The 20,817-nt window shown below is 44.9% G+C and overlaps 1 protein-coding gene across 1 annotated transcript in view; it reads right to left on the bottom strand.

The window, feature by feature from the left end:
• The window catches only part of fmn2b (formin 2b), a 359,438-nt gene that overhangs the window by 284,742 nt on the left and 53,879 nt on the right, over positions 1–20,817 (bottom strand). Inside the window, 7 exon segments of the mRNA XM_055639562.1 lie at positions 8,462–8,606; positions 13,370–13,498; positions 13,500–13,780; positions 13,783–13,818; positions 13,821–13,889; positions 13,892–13,951; positions 13,954–14,817. Coding sequence (XP_055495537.1) covers positions 8,462–8,606; positions 13,370–13,498; positions 13,500–13,780; positions 13,783–13,818; positions 13,821–13,889; positions 13,892–13,951; positions 13,954–14,817 — 1,584 coding nt within the window.

Genomic DNA, 20,817 nt, shown 5'->3' with positions numbered 1-20,817 from the left:
AAGTCCAAGGCCCTTTGCTTGCACGTGATATAGGAGAAAGCTGCAACTGGTTCACTGTGAGCTGCAGGTTCAACTTTGCAATCAGATCTCAAAACAAACTAAAACTGGTATTTTTCCAATCACAGCCGTCCGTGTGGAATTTGTATGCTCTCCCTGCGACTACATGATTTTGCTCCGGTTTCCTCCCACATCCCAAAGATGCGCGGGGTTGCAGGTTAATTGACCTCTGTAAATTGCCCCTAGTGTGTAGGGAGTGGATGCAAAAGTGGGATAACACAGAACTGGTGATCGATGAGTAGAGTGTACTCGGTGGACCGAAGGGCCTGTTTTCATTCCGTATCTGCAATCGAACCTAAATAAAACTGCATTCAAAACACTTAGCAAACAACATCACCCAGTTTTCGTTTATCCTGCAGCGTCCTCCTCCTAGGGGTTGCCTGACCCAACAGATCTACTCCAGCACTTTGCGCCATTCTTTGTTAAACCAGTATCAGCGGTTCCTTGTTACTATTTTTCAAGACAAAGTGGTTGACTAGAGCAAGCACATGTTAAGCTGTTGTTTTTAAAAGCCAAAATCTACCAGCATTGCGCGTGGGGCACAAATCAGAAATTTTACATCTAGCCCATTCACACCCCCCGATTGTGTTTTAGAAGAGTACGATAAGTTTCGATCAGGGAAGAGATCGGCAATTTGGGCCAAGGGAGACTTTGAAACAGCTCCATAAATTATGCATCTGCATCTCAATAATGGTGCAATCCTAAAATTGAGGGCAGCAAGTTTATAAACTTCAGACTAGTTCCTGTCCCACTGTAGACTTTAATCAGATGCAGTGCATGGTACACGTGTTTATTCTATGTTGTTTCATGTTTAGTTTTATGGTGCAAGTCAGCCACATTTCAGCATTGACATTAAACAGCTATCTCTACCATGTAGTTATATATTGTCTTTGTAGGTCTTTGTTCTATTTGTTTCAGGAATATCAGAAAGAGTGACAAGAAACACATCATAGACTCCATTTGTGTTGGCTGACTTAGTTTTGTTTGCAAAACAACTGGAATTAATTATCAAAGATAGACTTCATGTGCTGGAGTAACTCAGCGAGTCTGGCAGCATCTCTGAAGAAAAAGGATGGGTAAAGTTGCGGATCAAGACCTTTCTTCACACTGACAGTAGGTGATGGGGGGGTGGCGGTGTGAGGGGAGCTGAAGGCGAGAAGAGACCTGGACCTATCAACTCCAGCCACAAATAATCTCAGGCACGGCGGTGCCTGGTAGATACATTTGATAGCTAGGGAAGATCTCAAGATTAAAATAATGTGGGGAACTGTGGAACGGTGAAATGACGGGGGGGGGGGGGGGGGGGGGGGGGGGAGGGGGGAGGGGGGGAAATTATCAAATGAAATATATAAGGGGAAGTTCACTGATCATCACCTCGTACACATCAAGTCTAATATGAGCGTTCCACAATTTTCAGTGGTTCAAAATGCCCTGTTTGCAAAGCAACTGGAAACGAATATCAATTGATAAATGCAAGTGAAGTTCACAGATCACCACCCCTAGCCAATGAGTCGACTGTGGTTTCCGCCGTTTCCAGTGGATGAAAATCCTGCTGTTCATTTGTTGCACCAGAAATCCCACCAAGAAACTACTATAACCCTTAACCAGCTCTATAGATATTGCTTGGTGTTACTTAATATCATGACCTGATGTCCAGATCTAGCACCCCATCACATTATCGGAGCACTTCTGGGTAATTAATCCTGTCCCCACCCGCCCAGACATTGTCTGCACACTTCCGATTCCTTATCCTGCCAGTATGTGCGCTATCATTCCATTAGAGGCAGCTAGTCGAATTGCTGCCTTACTGCGCCAGAGACCTGGGTGTACTGTTAATGTAGAGTCCGCATGTTCTCCTGCATGTGTTTCCTACAGTTGCTCTGGTTTCCTCTCACATCCCAAAGACATGTGGATTTGTAGGTTAATTGGCCTCCGTAAATTGCCCTTAGTGTGTAGGGACTGGATGTGAATGTGAACTAATATAGAAATAGTGTGAATGGGTTGACGTGAATTCAGTGGGACGAAGGTCCTTTTTCCTTCTGTATCTTTCAAATAAATGCTTTATTGCCAGGTGGTCATGCAAAGACTGGAACAGTGTTTTGTAGATTGACTCTAATAAGTAAGCATGCAGGTACAGCATGAAAGTAAGCATGCAGGTACAGCAGGCAGTGAAGAAAGCAAATGGCATGTTGGCCTTTATAACAAGTGGAATCGAATATAGGAGCAAAGAAACATAGAAATTCTGCAGTTCGAGCCTGCACCGAGAGGTCCTAGTGAGACAGGGCACACCTGGAGTATTGTGTGCAGTCTTGGTCCCCTAATTTGAGGAAGGACATTCTTGCTATTGAGGGAGTGCAGCATAGGTTTACAAGTTTAATTCCCGGGATGGCGGGACTGTCACATGTTGATAGAATGGAGCGGCTGGGCTTGTATACTCTGGAATTTAGAAGGATGAGAGTGTATCTTATTGAAACATATAAGATTATTAAAGGTTTGGATACGCTAGAGGCAGGAAACATGTTCCCGATGTTGGGGGAGTCCAGAACCAGGGGCCACAGTTTAAGATTAAGGGGTAAGCAATTTAGAACGGAGACGAGGAAACACTTTTTCCTCACAGAGAGTGGCGAGTCTGTGGAATTCTCTGCCACAGAGGGTGGTGGAGGCAGGTTCTTTGGATGCTTTCGAGAGAGAGCTAGATAGGGCTCTTAAAAATAGCGGAGTCAGGGAATATGGGGAGAAGGCAGGAATGGGCTACTGATTGGGGATGATCAGCCACGATCACATTGAATGGCGGTGCTGGTTCGAAGGGCCGAATGGTCTACTCCTGCACCAATTGTCTATTGTCCATTGTGCCAAATGCATTATTGCAACTTTACTACCTGCCTCTCTTTCCCACATAATGCTGGGATAACTCAGCAGAAAGGCAGCATCTCAGGCGAACATGGACGGGAGATCTTTTGGGACAGGACCTTTCTTCAGACTTGGGTGGCTCCACCACCCAAAACATCGTTTATCCGTGTGCTCTAGAGTCTTACGAAGGAATCCAATGCAAAACATCATCTATTCATGTGCAGGAAGGAAGTGCAGATGCTGGTTTACACTGAAGGTAGACACAAAATGCTAAACTCAGTGGGTCTCAGAGTAACATCTCTGGAGAAAAGGAATCGGTGGCATTTCAGATCAAGACCCTTCTTCAAACTGAAGTCTGAATCTGAAGGGTCTTGACTGGAAACATCACCTATGCCTTTTCTCTAGAGATGCTGTCTGACTCACTGGGTTACTCCAGCATTTTGTGTACAACTATCCATGTTTTCTAGAGATGCCACTTGACCCACTGAGTTACTCCAGCACAGTATCTTTTTTGTGAACCAACATCTGCAGTTCCCCAACTCTTCGGCACCAGATACATCATTGATTGGAATATTTGTCAATCTAATTATCATCCACAAGCAGACGTTTGCAGTTCTTCATATTTTGAGAACTATGCTTTTGCAGAAGAATGCATAACTCCCATTACAAAATACAGCCATCACCCTACTGATATGCTTATGTTTTAAGCAATGACCGGGTTTCTTTTTCCAACCATCACCAGGTTATATTGAACAGTTCAAGCCATGAGCTTACATTTTCTCATTTAATTTTACCAGGACATTATTCTAAACTCAATATTTCTGTTGACTGAAGTGTGAATTGACAAATGTACTCACTTGCTAATCACAGGTTGACTGTAAACTGTGATCTAAGCTTTTAACTGGGTTTGAAACCAAACTTTACAATGAATTATAGACAATTTATTACTATGCGACAAGTAAGTAAAATTCTTTGATTTGCAAATCATACAACGTATGCAAAGAATCACCACATAGAGGCTGTCAACAAAGAGTGTTCAATGTTGTCATAATCTTTAATATAGCTGAAAATCAGTCTAAAAATATAACCATGCCTTGTCATAGATAAAAACTAACTAGAATTTCAAGATAGCATGCATTTCATTTTCATTATGTCAAGCTATAGATACAGCTGTGTAGAAATAAACAGCAGATGTTGGATTATACCAAAGATGGCTACAAAGTGCTGGAGTAACTCAGCGGGTCAGGCAGCATCCCCGGAGAAAAAGGATGGGCGACGTTTCAAGTCTGTAGAAAGGTCCCAAAACGTCACCCATCCATTTTCTCCAGAGATGCTGCCTGACCCGCTGAATTACTCCATCACTTTGTGGCTATCTAAAGATATAACTCAGAATTTTGAGATACAGTGCAGAAATAGGCACTTAAGCCCACCATCTGTACCAACCAGCGATCCCCACACACTAACACTATTCTACACACACACACACACACACTAGGGACAAGTTACAGTTTTTACCAAACCAATTAAACTACAAATCTGTAGATCCTTGGAGTGTGGGATGAAACCTGAGCACCCGGAGGAAACCCACGCAGGTCACGGGAAGAATGTACGAGATAATGTGGTCAGGGTAGAACCCAGGTCTCTGATGCTGTAAGGCAGCAACTCGACCGCTGCATCACCGTGTACTTGAATATAGCCGCAGAACTTTCCAATTAAATATGTACTGATGGGCTTTATAATCTAAATGGCGTCAAAATATGGTGACTCGTGCAAGTGTGAGCTGTGCAAAAAGAATTTCACTGCAGTGCACATGTGACAATAAAGCTCCATTGAACCATTGAATTGGGACTGCAATGCAAACAAACTCAGCTCTCGTAGAGTTGATTTCTAAACAGAAAGGTCAGGTACAACAAATATCTATTTTTGGTAATGAGGGGAAGGACAACGGATCAATTTTACCATATTTTTTATGATACCAAAGTGATAAGGTGAACGGCAATAGTCCTTGATCGGCTGCAGTAGATATATATCAGATTGTCACAACAGAATGCAGAGCTGGGCAAGTTACTGGCAGTGTTTCTGTCCCTTTGCTGGAAGTATTGCGTGCATTCCAAACCAGCCAAGCAAAGCCTTACATGGGCAATACACATTGTTAAATGGGTTACAGAAGAACACAGATATGTCAAACAACAACGTTTTCTCCCAAAATTATCAGAGCGCATTTTGCCAAGCAAACGGGACTGCAAAAAAAACTTCATTATTTTCTCTCACATTGAACATTACTCCCCATGTAATCAAATCTGTTTTTGTGCCCATAAAGTGGTCAGTACAAAGGGGTTACTCAGCAGATGGAATGCACAGCATTGTTGATTTTCTCATGTTTGCCACTTTAGGCAGCACAGAGACGTGGCTGGTAGAGTTGCTGCCTTGCAGGGTTCGATCCTGACCTCGGGTGCTGTCTCTGTGGAGTTTGCACGTTCTCCCTATGACTGTGCGGGTTTCCTCAGGCTGTTACACTTCCTCCCACATCCCAAAGACGTGTGGGTTTGTAGGTGAATTGACCTCCATAAATATCCCCAAGTTTGAAGGGAGTGGATGAGAAGGTGGGATAACATACAGTTAATTAGCATGAATGGGTTAACGATTGGCATGGACCAGATGGGGGGGGGGGGAGAAGACCCGTTTCCACGTAGTATCTCTAACCAAAAATGGCTCCCTTTAGAAAGGTTGATGGTGGAAAGTTATATTGATAAATTCATAATATTTAGAATTGCAAGTGTGGCTTGGATTTTGAGCTTTTTATTTGTGCTTCAGTGCAATAGTTTTTCCAATTTATTTATGGAATAAATTTTATTCATAAAAATTGGGAATTTTTTAGAAACTGTACATTTGAAACGCATCAACTAAACAAAGATCAATAATTATTGCTAAATAGCTCAACTTTTAGTTGCATGTATTTGGAGACACAGCATGTAAACAGGCCCACTGAGTCAATGCTGACCATCGATCACCTGTACACTAGTTATATCCTACACATTAGGGGCAATTTACTGAAGCCAATTAATCTATCAACCTGCACATCTTTGGAGTGTAGGAGGAAACCAGAGCTCCCGGAGAAAACCCATGCGTTCACAAGAAGAACGTAGTACCTCTGTACAGACAGCACCTCACCCAGAAAAAACCCACAGCATAACAGGGATAATATGCAAACTTTGAACAGACCACACCAGAGCTCAGGATTGTACCAGGGTTGCTGGAGTTCAGTCACCCTGGACTGGCATTACTGACAGTGGAGATGTCAACCAAGATTAATGAACTGAAAGTTGCTTGTACCAAGGTATAACGGAGCTGAATAGAAGTAAAAAAAGAGTGTCATGTTGAGGATGAAGCTGATCCTGGATCAGCACATTACACTGTAAATCTACATCAATTGTTAAATATATTATTGAATATAGTTCATAAATTCTAGGAACAGAATTAGGCCATTCGGCCCATCAACTCTACTCCACCATTCCATCATGGCTGATCTATCTTTCCCTCTGAACCCCATTCTCCTGTCTTTTCTCCATAACAGGGCTCTCACTTAACTTTTATTCCCTGTTGCCAGCCGGGCAACCTTGGCAGCTTTTTAGGTTGTCAAATGACAGTTTAGGTGGCAATTTAAGACGGCTTGCATGACACGTGCAATAATGTGCTCGGACGAAGTGCGTTCAATGAAGCATTCGCATATTATTCCGGCTTCAAATAAAGTCACAAACTAAACATATTCACCAATCAATACATGATATATACCACAATGACATGCAGCAAAATTACAAGACAGTATCTCATTTTCTTTTATTTACATTTTGTAAATTCAAACAAATTTGCTGCATCCCGAGGCAAATTCAGGGTTTTAACCTTGCCCTCGATCAACATGATTAACTACTTTCCTGAATTGGCCATGTTATTGTTGATAATTTAAGGATGTTTAAGTGGTTCTAAAAGCTAAATCTATAACCCACACCTACAAAAATGTAGGTGTGGGTTTGATTAAGGGTGATTAAGGGTTTCAACCCAAAACATTAACTCTTTCTCTTTCCCCAGATGCTACCTGCAGAGAATTGTAGACGAAGCCCAGGCCATTACGCAAACCAATCTCCCTTCTAATGACTCGACCTAATGATTCACGCTGCCTCGGCAACACCACCAGCATAATCAAGGACTAGGCTCACCCCAGTCACTCCTTCTCCCCTCTCCCATCACACTAAGATGTACAGAAGTTTGAAAACACTACTTCCAGATTAAGGGACATTTTCTTCCTAGCTGTTATCAGGCAACTGAAATGATCATTCACCAGCTAGAGAGAGGTCCTGACCTCCCATCCACCTCATTTGAGACCTTGAGCTATCTTTAGTCAGATATTGACTTGCATTAAACACTTTACCCTTTTTCCTGTATCTGTATACTGTGGACGGCTTGATTGTAATAAACTATGGTCTTCTCATTGACTCGATAGCACTCAATAAAAAAGCTTTTCACTGTACCTCGGTACACGTGATAATAATAAACTTAACTAACTAACCTGCCAAGTGCTTACACCATTTTCTCCCAAGTTCTGCATCTCCAACTTCATCATCACCATATACTTTTGTGAGATACAAAATTATTTCATATGGATTATGACAAAATCTAAAATTATTAGCTTTGAAGGTTGCACCAAGGCCACAAATGATTATCTACTCTACAGGAAACAATCCACCTACAGTGTTAACAAAGTTGTCCCGTCTAATATGCCCCAAACAATCATCTTTAGCACAGCATGTCTGCTTTCAACACTTCAGCTAAACAGACAAGGCATCTTTGAGGTAAACTTGTGACTCAACTAGAGATTAAACTGATCAGATTAGTACCAGATCAGCACCTAGCTTCCATTAACTGCAAGAAATATACAGCTTGCATGCCAATGCCACAAAGGTGATTTACGAGGATGCTGCCAAGACACGAGAGCCCCGAGCTAGAGGAAGCAGTTGAACAGGCTGCAGCTCTATTCCTTGGAGCACAGCTGGATGATGGGTGATCTTCTAGAAGTGTATAACATGGTGAGATGAATAGTTCGGGTAAACGCATAGTCTTTTGCACAGAGTAGAGGAAATCATGAACCAGAGGATGTAGGTCTTAGGTGAGGGGGGAAAGGTTTAATAGGAACCCGAAGGGTAACTTTTTTTTTTAAATCAAAAGAATGAGCTGCCAGAGGAGGTTGTGGCAGCAGGTACTATTGCAATGTTTAAGAAACATTTAGACGTAGATGGATAGGATAGGTTTAGAGGGGTAAGGGCCAAATGCAGGCAGGTGAGGCTAGTGTAGAAGGGGCATATTTGTCTGTGTGGGCAAGTTGGGCCAATGGACTGGTTTCCATGCTGTATGAATATGAAACATGGGTCAACATTTGGGTGATAAACAATCCTAAATTCCTATTATGAATTCCTAACATTTACACTTTAAAAATCAGAACAAGTAACATTGAGGTCGTATGGGATTCCATCAGATTTTTTCGCAAGCAGAATCCACTCACCTGCCGGGTTTTGGTTTTGCTGTAGGTGTCCAAAATTGGCTTTTTCCTCTCCTTGACCGCAGATTTTGAGAAATAATTTTCCAATTCTTGTGCATTAATGGTGGGTTCTTCCAGAGCTGCCCAAATGGGCATTATATCTGTATCTCTGCAAAGCAACAAGTTATATGTTAATACGAGGAACTGCAGATGCTGTTTTACAAAAGAAAAAGACAAAGTCCTGGAGTAACTTAGCGGGTCTGGCAGCATCTCTGGAGAACATAGATAGGTGATGGTTTGGGTCAGGACCCTTCTTCATACTGATTGTAGGAGGTGGGGGTTGCTGGAAGAGTGGAGGGGCAGGACAAAGCTTGGGTATTTCTGGGAACAACAGAGAGGTGCAGGATCAGTTCATTCCAAAGAGGAAGAAAGATTCCAAGGGGACCAAGGGGCGACCGTGGCTGACAATGGAAGTCAGGGACAGTATAAAAATAAAGAATAAGTATAACATAGCAAAGATGAGCGGGAAGCCAGAAGTCTGGACAACTTTAAAAGAGCAACATAAGATAACTAAAAAGGCAATACGTGGAAAAAAGATGAGGTACCTGTACAAAGGTCAGCTAGCCAAGTATATAAAAGGAGGATAGTAAAAGCTTTTTTAGGTCTGTAGAGTGGAAAAAATTAGTTAAGACCAAAGTTGGCCCATTGAAGACTAAATTTATTATGGGGAACAAGGAAATGACAGACAAGTTGAACAGGTACTTTGGATTTGTCTTCACTAAGGAGGACACAAACAATATCCCTGATATACTAGTGGCCAGAGGATCTAGGGTGACAGAGGAACTGAAGGAAATCCACATTAGGCAGGAAATGGTGTTGGGTAGACTGATGGGACTGAAGGCTGATAAATCCCCAGGGCCTGATGGTCTGCATCCCAGGGTACTGAAGGAAGTGGCTCTAGAAATTGTAGACGCATTGGTGATCATTTTCCAATGCTCTATAGATTCAGGATCAGTTCCTGTTGATTGGAGGGTGGCCAATGTTACCCCACTTTTTAAGAAAGGCAGGTGAAAGAAAACAGTGAATTATAGATCAGTTAGCATGACATCAGTGGTGGGGAAGATGCTGGAGTCAAATATAAAAGATTAAATAGCGGCACATTTGGACAGCAGTAGTAGGATCCGTCCGAGTCAGCATGAATTTATGAAGGGGAAATCATGCTTGACTAATCTTCTGGAATTTTTTGAGGATGTAACTAGGACAATGGACAAGGGAGAGCCAGCGGATGTACTGTACCTGGACTTTCAGAAAGCATTTGATAAGGTCACAAATAGGAGATTAGTGGGCAAAATTAGAGCACATGGTATTGGGAGTAGAGTGCTGAAATGGATAGATAATTGGTTGGCAGACAGGAAACAAAGAGTAGGGATTAGCGGGTCCCTTTCAGGGTAGCAGGCAGTGACTAGTGGGGTACTGCATGGCTCGGTGCTGGGACAGCAGCTATTTACAATATATATATATATAAACGATTTAGATGAAGGGATTACAGGTAACATAAGCAGATTTGCAGATGACACAAAGCTGGGTGGCAGTGTGAACTGTGAAGAGGATGCAGAGTGACTGGGACAGGTTGGGTGAGTGGGCAGATGCATGGCAGATGCAGTTTAATGTGGATAAGTGTGAGGTTATCCACTTTGGTGGCAAAAACAGGAAGGCGGATTATTATCTAAATAGAGTCAAGTTGGGAAAAGGGAAAGTACAACAGGATCTGGGGGTCCTTGTTCATTAGTCAATGAAAGCAAGCATGCAGGTACAGCAGGCAGGGAAGAAAGTAAATGGCATGTTGGCCTTCATAACAAGAGTAGTTGAGTATAGGAACAAAGAGGTCCTTCTGCAGTTGTACGGGGCCCTGGTGAGACCACACCTGGAGTATTGTGTGCAGTTTGTCTCCCAATTTTAGGAAGGACATTCTTGCTATTGAGGGAGTGCAGCATAGGTTCACTAGGTTAATTCCCGGGATAGCGGGACTGTCCCATGTTGATAGAATGGAATGGTTGGGCTTGTATACTGTGGAATTTAGAAGGATGAGAGGGGATCTTATTGAAACATATAAGATTATAAAAGGTTTGGATACGCTTGAGGCAGGAAACATGTTCCCAATGTTGGAGGATTCCAGAACCAGGGGCCATAGTTTAAGAATAAGGGGCAAGCCATTTAGAACGGAGATGAGGAAAAACTTTTTCATACAGAGAGTTGGGAGTCTGTGCAATTCTCTGCCTCAGAGGGTGGTGAAGGCTGGCTCTCTGGATGCTTTCAAGAGAGAGCTAGACGGAGCTCTTAAAAATAGCGGAGTCAAGAGATATGAGGAGAAGGCAGGAACGGGGTACTGATTGTGGATGATCAGCCATGATCACATTGAACGGCAGTGCTGGCTCGAAGGGCTGAATGGCCTACTCTTGCACCTATTGTCTATTGCCTCATCGGTCGTGGTGACAATAAGTCCACTGAAATAGCCCATCTTGTCACTCATATCCTGCAGGGAATAGGTACCTTCCTGTTCTGTTCCATGAGATATTACAGCCAAAGACAGTTGGACTCCACTGCCCTCTGCTCTGGGTAATCAAGAATGGGGAATAAAAACCACAACATACATATATCCTGAGAATGAATAAAGTTAAACAATTAGGATGGGGAGAAGGGGAAAATCTTGGGCCGTAGGTGAACAGTTCAAGGGACCATCTTCTTTCACCACCTCAGGCACAACCTGGAAATGGACCTTTTCCACATCAACAATGTTACTAATCGATTGAAAAGTTCTTCCAAGTTGAATGGGAAGTGGTGGGGGGTGGGTGCGGAATAAAGTGGCTTACAACTTCTGTCTGCAGATTAAACTCTGGTAATCTTCCAGTCATTACACGAGACCTCAAACCCAATAGATCACAGATGTTGAACACAATATCCGTCACCAAAACAAAACGCCTTTCAAAACAGCAGCATTTGGGACTTATTTTCAGCCACAACAAAATTAAGTATTTCACTTTTCTCTTTATGGCAACTATGTTAAGAATTAAACATGGCACCAATTTAAAGGTTCAGACAGCAAGCCTCTTGACTTCTAAGTCATCGGCCAAATACTTATCCTATAATCATTCCCACGAATATTCCTCCAATGTTATAATCCCATTATACACACTATTTACACTCAAGGCTATACCACTGTACCATCACTAACTGAGAAGGATTGTACATTGTAAATAAGACTGCATAAAAATCTAAGAATGCATGCATTGAGAATTTCTGGAACTTGCTAAGTTTGAACTAGTTGCCAACACAGCAGCCAAACCTCAAATTACGTCTCTCGAATGGTACTTCCCTTTGGGACCTCCCTGGCTACTGTTATAACAATCCAGAACAATAACAAAGGTTTCGATGCTGGTTAGTACACAAAAAAGACACAAAGTGCTGAAGTAACTCAGTGGGTCAGGCAGCATCTATGGAGAACATGGATAGGTGACGTTTCGGGTCGAGATCCTTCTACAGTCGCACATCACCTATCCATGTTCTCCAGAGTTGCTGCCTGATCTGCTTAGTTACTCAAGCACTTTGTGTCATTTTGAATAAAAGGGTTTACCTTTTTCTGTGGGTTGATAATACACCCAAACCTCTGTGTATGGAACTGTTGCACTATAATGCCGAGAACTGCACTCTATCTTCCACTTTGCTTTAACTATTGTACTTGAGTTGGGCATAATTGTATTTATATACTGTATTAACTGATCTCACAAGTTCTAGGTGCAGAATTAAGCCATTCGACTCACCAAATCCAGTCCACCATTCAATCATGGCTGATCTCTCTCTCTCCCCCTCCCAACCCCATCCTCCTGCCTTCTCCCCATAATCTTTACTAATCAAGAATCTGTCAGTCTCAGGTTTAAAAATAGCCATTGACTTGGCTTCCACAGCCATCTGTGGCAATTCATTCCACATATTCACTCCCCTCTGATTAATTGGATTTGATTTGAAAACATTTCAATGTACCTCAGTACACAGCGTCATACAGCATGGAAACACCCCCTTTGGCCCAAGTTGCCCATACCGACCCAACATGCCCCATCTACACTAGTCCCACCTGCCTGAATTTGGCCCATATCCCTTCAAACCTGTCCTATCCATGTACCCGTCTAAATGTTTCGTAAACGTTGTGTTGGTACCTACGTCAATTACCTCATTCCATACACCCCTCTTGGATCCCCCCTCAGCCTCCTATGCTCCAAGGAATCGATTCCTAGCTTGCTCAACCTCTCCGTATAGCTCGGGCCCTGGATTCCTGGCAACATAGTTGTAAATCTTCTCTGCACTCTCTCCAGCTTGACAACATCTTACCTATAACAGCGTGACACCATACTCAAAATGTGGCCTCACCAAACAGGCCCCTTCTGTCATGACAACTTCAATGAAAAAGCATTTAGACTCCAAAGTACTGAAACGTTTTTCAAATATTTTCAAAAAGCAAATTTCAACACAAAGACAAATTCAGAATCATAAAGCCTCACCATGTGTAAACAGGCCCTTCGGCTCAACTTGCCCACACCGGCCAACATGCCCCATCTACACTTGTAGCATCTGCCTGCATTTGGCCCATATCCCTCTAAATCTGTCGTATCCATGTGCCTGTCCAAATGTTTCTTCAACATTGCTACACTACCTGCCTCAACTACCTCCTCTGGCAGCTCGTTCCATACACCCATCACCATTTATCTGAAAAATTTACCACTCGGGTTCCTGTTAAATCTTTCTCCCTTCACCTTATACCCATGCCTGCTGGTTCTCGATTCCCATACTCAGGGCAAGAGATTGTGCGTCTACACAAATCTCTTCCTCCCATTATTTTTCCACCTCAACTGAACGCTAATCAATGGAGCACCTTATTACCTTTTGCTGCTCAGCTGAATTCTTGACCAATAGAGGGGCTTCATTGGACGGGATGGATCGACAGCACCTTTCCTGGGCGATTTGTCCTTTGTCATTCCGAGTCCAAAAAATCCTGACGGGAGGGGTGGCGGAAGATGACCCGAGGCTGGAGGGAAAAATGGGGGGCATGCCCTGGCCTGGTGGGGGTGGGGGTGGGGGGGGGGGTGGGATCCCAGAACCAGGGAAGGGAGGGATCCCCGAGCCGGGCAGGGGAGGAGGGGGAGGGGGGAGAGAAGAGCCTGGCAGAGGGGGAGGGGGAGGAGGGGGAGCGAAGCCAGGTAAAGGGGGTGGAGGAGGAGGGAGAGAAGAGCCTGGTAGAGGGGGAGGGGGTGGGGGTGCAGAACAGCCTGGCAGAGGGGGAGGGGGAGGGGGGAGAGAGCAAAGCCAGGTAAAGGGGGAGGGGGTGGGGGTGCAGAGCAAAGCCAGGGAGAGGGGGAGGGGGAGGGGGTGCAGAACAGCCTGGGAGAGGGGGAGGGGGAGAGGGGGAGCAGTACAGTCAGGAAGTGGGGGAGGAGGAGGAGGAGGGGAGGGGGGTAACCGCAGTAAGGGGGAAGGGGAACCGTACAGCCTGGGAGTGGTGGAGCAGGAGGGGGAAGGGGAGGGGATGCCGTACAGCCTGGGAGAGGGGGAGCAGGAGGGGGAGGGGGATACCCACAGCCAGGCAGCGGCTGAGGTAGAGGAACACAACCTGAATCAGCAAGAAGAGGCAGCGGCGGTGGAGGTGGAGGAGGGGGATGCAGGAGTGGTGAGGAGAGGTCGGAGTCGTGCGGAGGGGCTGGCGAGGGCTGGCACATGCTACTGGGCAGAGTGGGCGAATGTAGTCCCTCAGCGACGGGCAGAGGGAGAGGAGTCGTTTGGCAGTGAGGCAACGCGTGCGAAGAGTCTCGACAGGATGAAGACGGCGGCAGAACTTGTTGTAAACTTTGGCCCGTCGGTGTGGACGGAGCAAGGGAGTCGTGGTCAGGCTGGGCGGTGGACACACCCGGAGCAACACACAGACCCCCCGGAGTGAGCAACTGTGCTGAAGCTGCAATTGTCAAATGATCCTGAGAGGAAGAAACAATGGGGCCAGAAGGTGGAAGCTGTGAAGACCGACTGTTGAATAAAGGCACTTGAACAGATGCATGTTCTTGAGTGGGTGAAGTTTGGGCAGATTTTGCTTCCACACAACATCGCCGTGTACTGGGTAGAAGGCGAGTCTCCCACTGTGTTGGGGCATTGGAAGGGTTCAAGACCACACCCTCATTGCCAGGTACACGATCTTTAACAACGCTTTCCTGGTCAAGCAACGCTGACTGCTTCTCCAGTTCAGCGATTTTGGTCCTTAGCTGCTCAATCGTCTGCTCGAGTTTCTGGATAACAGCAACCTGTTGCTCCTTCACTTCTGCCGTTCTCTCTTCATTATCTTTCTGAAAAGGAGAGTGCATCACCAGAATTAAATCCAATGGTCACGATACCAGCAAGGTTTCAAAGTCAGTTTATTGGCACACGTACCAATTAAGGTACAGTGACATTTGAGCTATACAGCACGGCAACAGGCCCTTCGGCCCAACTCCAGGCTGTTCATCAATCACTTGTTCACACTAAAGATAGATACAAAATTCTGGAGTAACTCTGCCAATCAGGCAGCACCTCTGGAGAAAGTGATACCCTCCACCTATTCCTTTTCTCCAGAAATGCTGTCTGACCCGTTGCGTTATACCAGCATCTTGCGTCCATCTTCGGTGTGAACTACCAATTGCAGTTCCTTCTAATACGTGTTCACATTAGTTATTTTAATTTTAGTAATACAGTATGGAAACAGGCCCTGCATCCCAGAGGTCACACTAACTATCAATCACCCTTTCACACTAGTTCCATATTATCCCACTTTCGCATCAACTCCCAACACACCAAGGGGAATATTTACCGAACCCAATTAATCTACAAACACGATGGATACAAAGTTCTGGAGTAAGTCTGCAGGCCAGGCAGCATAAGTGGAGGGAATCGACATGTGATGTTCCGGGTCACGACCCATCAGGAGATGGTGAAAGCTGAAAGAGAGGTTAGGGTGGAACAGAATCTGACAAGTGATAGGTGGATACACACAAAATGCTGGAATAACTCAGTGGGACTGGCAGCATCTCGCGAGAGAAGGAATGGAGAATGTTTCGGGTCGAGACTCTTCTTCAGCCTATCTTCGATTTAAACCAGCATCGGCAGTTCCTTCATACACAAGTGATAGGTGGATACAGGTGAAGGAACAGATTGGCAGATGGATTGAGTTAGTGACAAAGACAGAAAGATGTGAGATAAGGAAAAAGGAGTGATCTCTTTTCCAGATTTCTCCCCCTTCTCACTCTGAAGGAAGATCTGAAAGATCCCAACCAGAAACATAATTTGTTCATTCCCTCCACAGATATGGCCTGAGCTTTTCACTGAACCTCAGTACACGTGACAGTAAACTAAACTAACCAATAAACCCGGAAAGTTCCTCCAGCAGTATGTTTCTTTTACTCAAGATTCCAGCATCTGCAATCTCTCATCACTCCATTTTGCTACTCTGTGCAGTTCTACTCTTGTAATTTAGTGAAGCAAATAAAGTTAAAGAAGTTGCTCAAAGTTTATTTGAGTTTACAGATACTGCACGTAAACATGCCCTTTGGCCCACCAAGTCCACGTCAACCATTGGTCACCCACTCACAATGGTTCCATGTTGTTCCACTGTCACATTTACTCCCTATGTTAGGGGGAATTTACAGAGGCCTATCAACTGCTAACCCACTGTGAGATGCAGTAGGAACCCATGCAGACACAAGGAGAACGTGCAAACTCCACTCAGAAAGCACCCGAGGCTAGGATCAAACCCAGGTCTCTGGCGCGGTGAGGCAGCAGCTCTACCAACTGCACCACTATTCCACCTATTTTCCCCTGAGGTCATTCAAGAAAATGTTCTCTCATCAACCCCAATCCAAATCTTCATATTCACATGTGGACACGTGCAATGAACTAATCCGTCAATGGGTCAATCAAATATCAAGCGGTGTTCCAAGGGTGTTATGTCACACACTCATTCATGAAATGTCAGAGCAGAAAAGATTGCTTTAAGCTTACTTTTTGCACTACAAATATTCCATGTACTTAGTGCATCAAGAAGTCCTATTAAATTACAGAGCAAGGGGGAAAAGTCAAGAGTCTAGACACCTGGGTGAAAGATTTGGCTCCTCTTCGAGAAATCAAGATTCCCCCAAAGTATTGAGCCATAATGATTAAGCATCACAATCTTCAAAGAGAATACAGAATGAATGTTGTGGCATAGGTTCAGTGTTGGGACCTCTGGTGTATTGTTACAAATGCAATAAAATCTGTCTTCACTTTGCCTGGCAGATGTATGTATTATTTTATCGTCATGCTATAATTCAGTTTCCTTCTTTCACCAAAGGGTCCAGTTGAAAGAAAAAGGAAAGAAGTCATTGTTTGTGAATAGGGTACCATCAGAAGAAAAGCAACCAGGCCCTCATAATGACCTTTAACCAGAAGCTACCATTATCATCGATGCAATGGTTTGAGATCAGCTTCTGCAAATATTCGGCCATACAAACAAAACCATTGCATTCCCCTCATCGTTTGCATTACAGTACTTAGAGTCATAATCATTGAGTGATAGTGTGGAAACAGGCCCTTCAGACCACATTGTCCACACCAGCCAACATGTCCCAGCTACATTAGTCCCACCTGCCTGCATTTCATTCACATCCCTCCAAACCTGTCCTGTCCATGTACACGTCTAACTGTTTCTGAAACATTGGGATAGTCCATGCCTCAACTACCTTCTCTGGCAGTTTGTTCCACCACCCTGTGTGTGAAAAAGTTGCCCCTCAGATTCCTATCAAATCTTTTCCCCTTCACATTAAACCTATGTCCTCTGGTCCTCGATTCACCTACTTTGGGCAAGAAACTCTGTGCATCTCCCTGATCTATTCCTCTCATGTTACATTCTATAGCACCAGGATAAGTGTTCAACCAAGAAAACCAAGCCAAAAGCCAAAGTCCTATCTAAACTTATTACATATACTTTTGCCCAGGACAATAACTTACTCCAAATGCAATAATCAGTTACCTATATGTTAACAAGCACATAAAAACTGATTGTGTAGATGCAAGTATGTTATTGGGGTTACCAAGTGGGCACCTCCCTTCACTGGTGTTTCGTTGAGTTAGGCCCACTTTGGGAAGGCTCAACAGTTAGTTCTGGCATCCCAGAACCACCCCCCTCAATTGAATTCAATACATTTTATTAGCCAAGTATGTATACATAAGGAATTTGCCTTGGTGCTTTGCTCGCAAGTAACAACATGACATGCAGTAAACAATTAAGAATAAAACATTGTGTTAAAGAAGGAACTGCAGATGCTGGAAACTCGAAGGTAGACAAAAATGCTAGAGAAACTCAGTGGGTGAGGCAGCATCTATGGAGCATAGGAAATAGGCAACGTTTCGGGTTGAAGAAGGGTTTCGAAACCCATGCCTATTTCCTTCGCTCCATAGATGCTGCCTCACGCACTGAGTTTCTCCAGCATTTTTGTCTAATTAAGAATAAAACATTATAATTTAAACATGTGAAGAATGAAATAAAATACCAGAGCAAAAGGAGGCGACAGACGTTTGGTTATTGAGTAGAGCTACTACTCATGGAAAAAAGCTGTTTTTATGTCTGGCTGTGGCAGCTTTGACAGTCCGGAGTCGCCTTCCAGAGGGAAGTGCTTCCCTTTGTGGCCAGGGTGAGAGGGGTCAGAGATGACTTTACCCGCTCGCTTCCTGGCCCTTGCAGTGTACAGTTCGTCAATGTGAAGGTTGCAGCCAACAACCTTCTCGGCTGATCGAACGATATGCTGCAGACTCCGGATGTCGGGCTTGGTGGCTGAGCCAAACCAGACCATGATGGAGAAGGCGAGGACAGACTATGATTGCAGTATAAAACTGGACCATCATTGCCTGTGGCAGATTGTGTTTCCTCAGCTGCCGCAGGAAGTACATCCTCTGTTGGGCCTTTTTGACTGTGGAGTCAATGGTGGCCCCCCATTTAAGGTCCCTGGAGATGATGGTTCCAAGGAACTTAAATGACTCCACATATGCGACTGTGGTGTTGGTGATGGTGAGTGGGGGGAGGGGAGGGGGGGCTCTCCTAAAGTCTACAATCAATTCCACTGTCTTAAGAGCATTGAGCTCTAGGTTGTTGCGATGGCACCAGGACGCCAGCTGTGTCACTTCGGTTTCGGCCCGAAACGGTGCCTATTTCCTTCGCTCCATAGATGCTGCTGCACCCGCTGAGTTTCTCCAGCTTTTTTGTGTAACCTGTGTCACTTCCTGTCTGAAGGCAGATTCCTCCCCATCCTGGATCAGTCCAATCAGGGTTGTGGCGTCCGCAAACTTGAGAAGCTTGATAGAGGTGGCTGTGTAGGTGCAGTCATTGATGTAGACAGAGTAGAGGCCAGGAGAGAGTATGCAGCCTTGCGGTGCTCCTATGCCGAGGGACTGCGGGTCCAAGATGTGCTTTCCCAGCCTCTGCTCTGTCAGGAAGTTGGTGCTCCATTGACAGAGGGGTTCAGGCACAGTCAACTGGGAGAGTTTGGAATGTAGTAGCTCTGGCACAATGGTGTTGAATGCAGAGCTAAAATCCACAAACAAAATCCTTGCATATGTCCCCTGGTGGTCTAGGTGTTGGAGGATGAAGTGTAGGACTAGGTTGACTGCGTCATCCACTGATCTATTGGCCTGATATGCAAACTGCAGGGGGTTTGTGATATTTTTCAGCTGGGCCAGCACGTCTTTCAAGGGTCTTCACGATTACAGAGGTCAGTGCGACAGGCCTGTCATCATTAAGACCAATAATCCTTGGCATTTTGGGTATAGGAACAATAGTGGAGACTGAAGCAGGCAGGGACAGTACAGGTTTGCAGGGACTGGTTGAAAATGTCTGTGTAGACTGGTGCCAATTGTTCGGCACTGAGCTCGAGGGAAGAGGAAGAAACATTGTCCAGTACTGGAGATTTCCAGCTTTTCTGTCTTCTGAACAGCTTCGCCACCTCCTCAATTTCTATTGTTGGTGATGGAGAAGTGGCCAGACTGATGTTGGACAGCAAGGAGGGGGTGGATAGTGGACGAGGGCCCAATCTTTACAGACTGGAGTCAGGCTGTGAGTCGGTGTGAAGTGGTGATTGGGGAGGAGGTGAGGGGTTACTGGGGATACGTTTCTGTTCGTTGAACCTGCAGTAGAACTCGTTCAGGTCGTTGGTCAGCTGACAACTGTCCAAGGAGCAGGGGATTTTCCTCTTGTAGATGGTGATTTCTTGCAAGTCCTTCCACATTGAAGAAGAGTCACTAGCTGAGAACCTGCTCCTCAACTTCTCAGAGTACCTTTCCTTGGCAGCTCAGATTCCTATTCTCAGCTTGTACTTGGCCTGCCTGTAGAGGTCTGCATCCCCGCTCCTGTTGGTCTCATCTTTAGGCTGGCGAGCTGTCTGAGTTCTGTTGTAAACCAGGGCTTGTCATTGATGAACCTGATCCGGGTCCTAGTGGGAATGCAACTGTCCTCACAAAAGTTGACAGATGATGTCACGGTGTCTGTATATTAATCGAGGCTTGTGGTTGCTTCCCTGAACACAGTCCAATCAGTGCAGACAAAGCAGGACTGCAGGTTTTCAATGCCCTCGCTTGTCCACTTTTTCATTGTTCTGATGTTAGTTTCTGCCTGTTGGTCAGAATAAGGTGACCTAAACAATGATGAGAGTCCTAGAGCCTCTCGGGGGACAGAGTGATATGCGTTCTTGATTGAAGTGTAACAGTGATCGAGTGTTCTCTCCTCTCTGGTGGGGCAGGTAACATGAAGTCTGTACTTTGGAAGCTTTCAGCTGAGGTTATCCTTGTTAAAGTCCCCCAAAACAATGACCATGGAGTCCAGGAAGTCACTCTCTACTCTCATTACCTGGTCAGCGAGTTGCGTTTGCTCCTCATGTGCGCAGTCTTGGGGCGGGGGGGGAGTGAGAATAAGAGAGGTAAATTCCCTCGGAGAATGAAAGGGTTTGCAATTTATTAAATAAAGATTCCAGATTGGGAGAACAGAAGTTAACCATTACCGTGATGCCGCTGCACCATTTCAGGCTAGTATAGAAGCATATTCCACAGCCTCTTGATTGCTCCGCTGCCTCCGCATCGTAGTTGAAAGCCAGCCTGTTACAGCGCATTGTCCGGGGTCGACTCACAGAGTCAGGTCTCAGTGAAGCACATGGCAGCAGCTCGAGATAAGTCCGTGTTTGTCTGGCGCAGGAGTTGCAGTTCGTCCACTTTGTTGTTGACAGAATGTACATTTGCAAGGAATATACTCGGGAGCGGTGTGCGTAATCCGCCTCGTCGGAGTCGGGCAAGTG

This window comes from Leucoraja erinacea, chromosome 8 (genome assembly GCF_028641065.1).
Source record: "Leucoraja erinacea ecotype New England chromosome 8, Leri_hhj_1, whole genome shotgun sequence".
In the NCBI taxonomy this organism is placed as follows: Eukaryota; Metazoa; Chordata; class Chondrichthyes; order Rajiformes; family Rajidae; genus Leucoraja; species Leucoraja erinaceus.
This window is presented reverse-complemented; position numbering and strand designations above follow the sequence as displayed.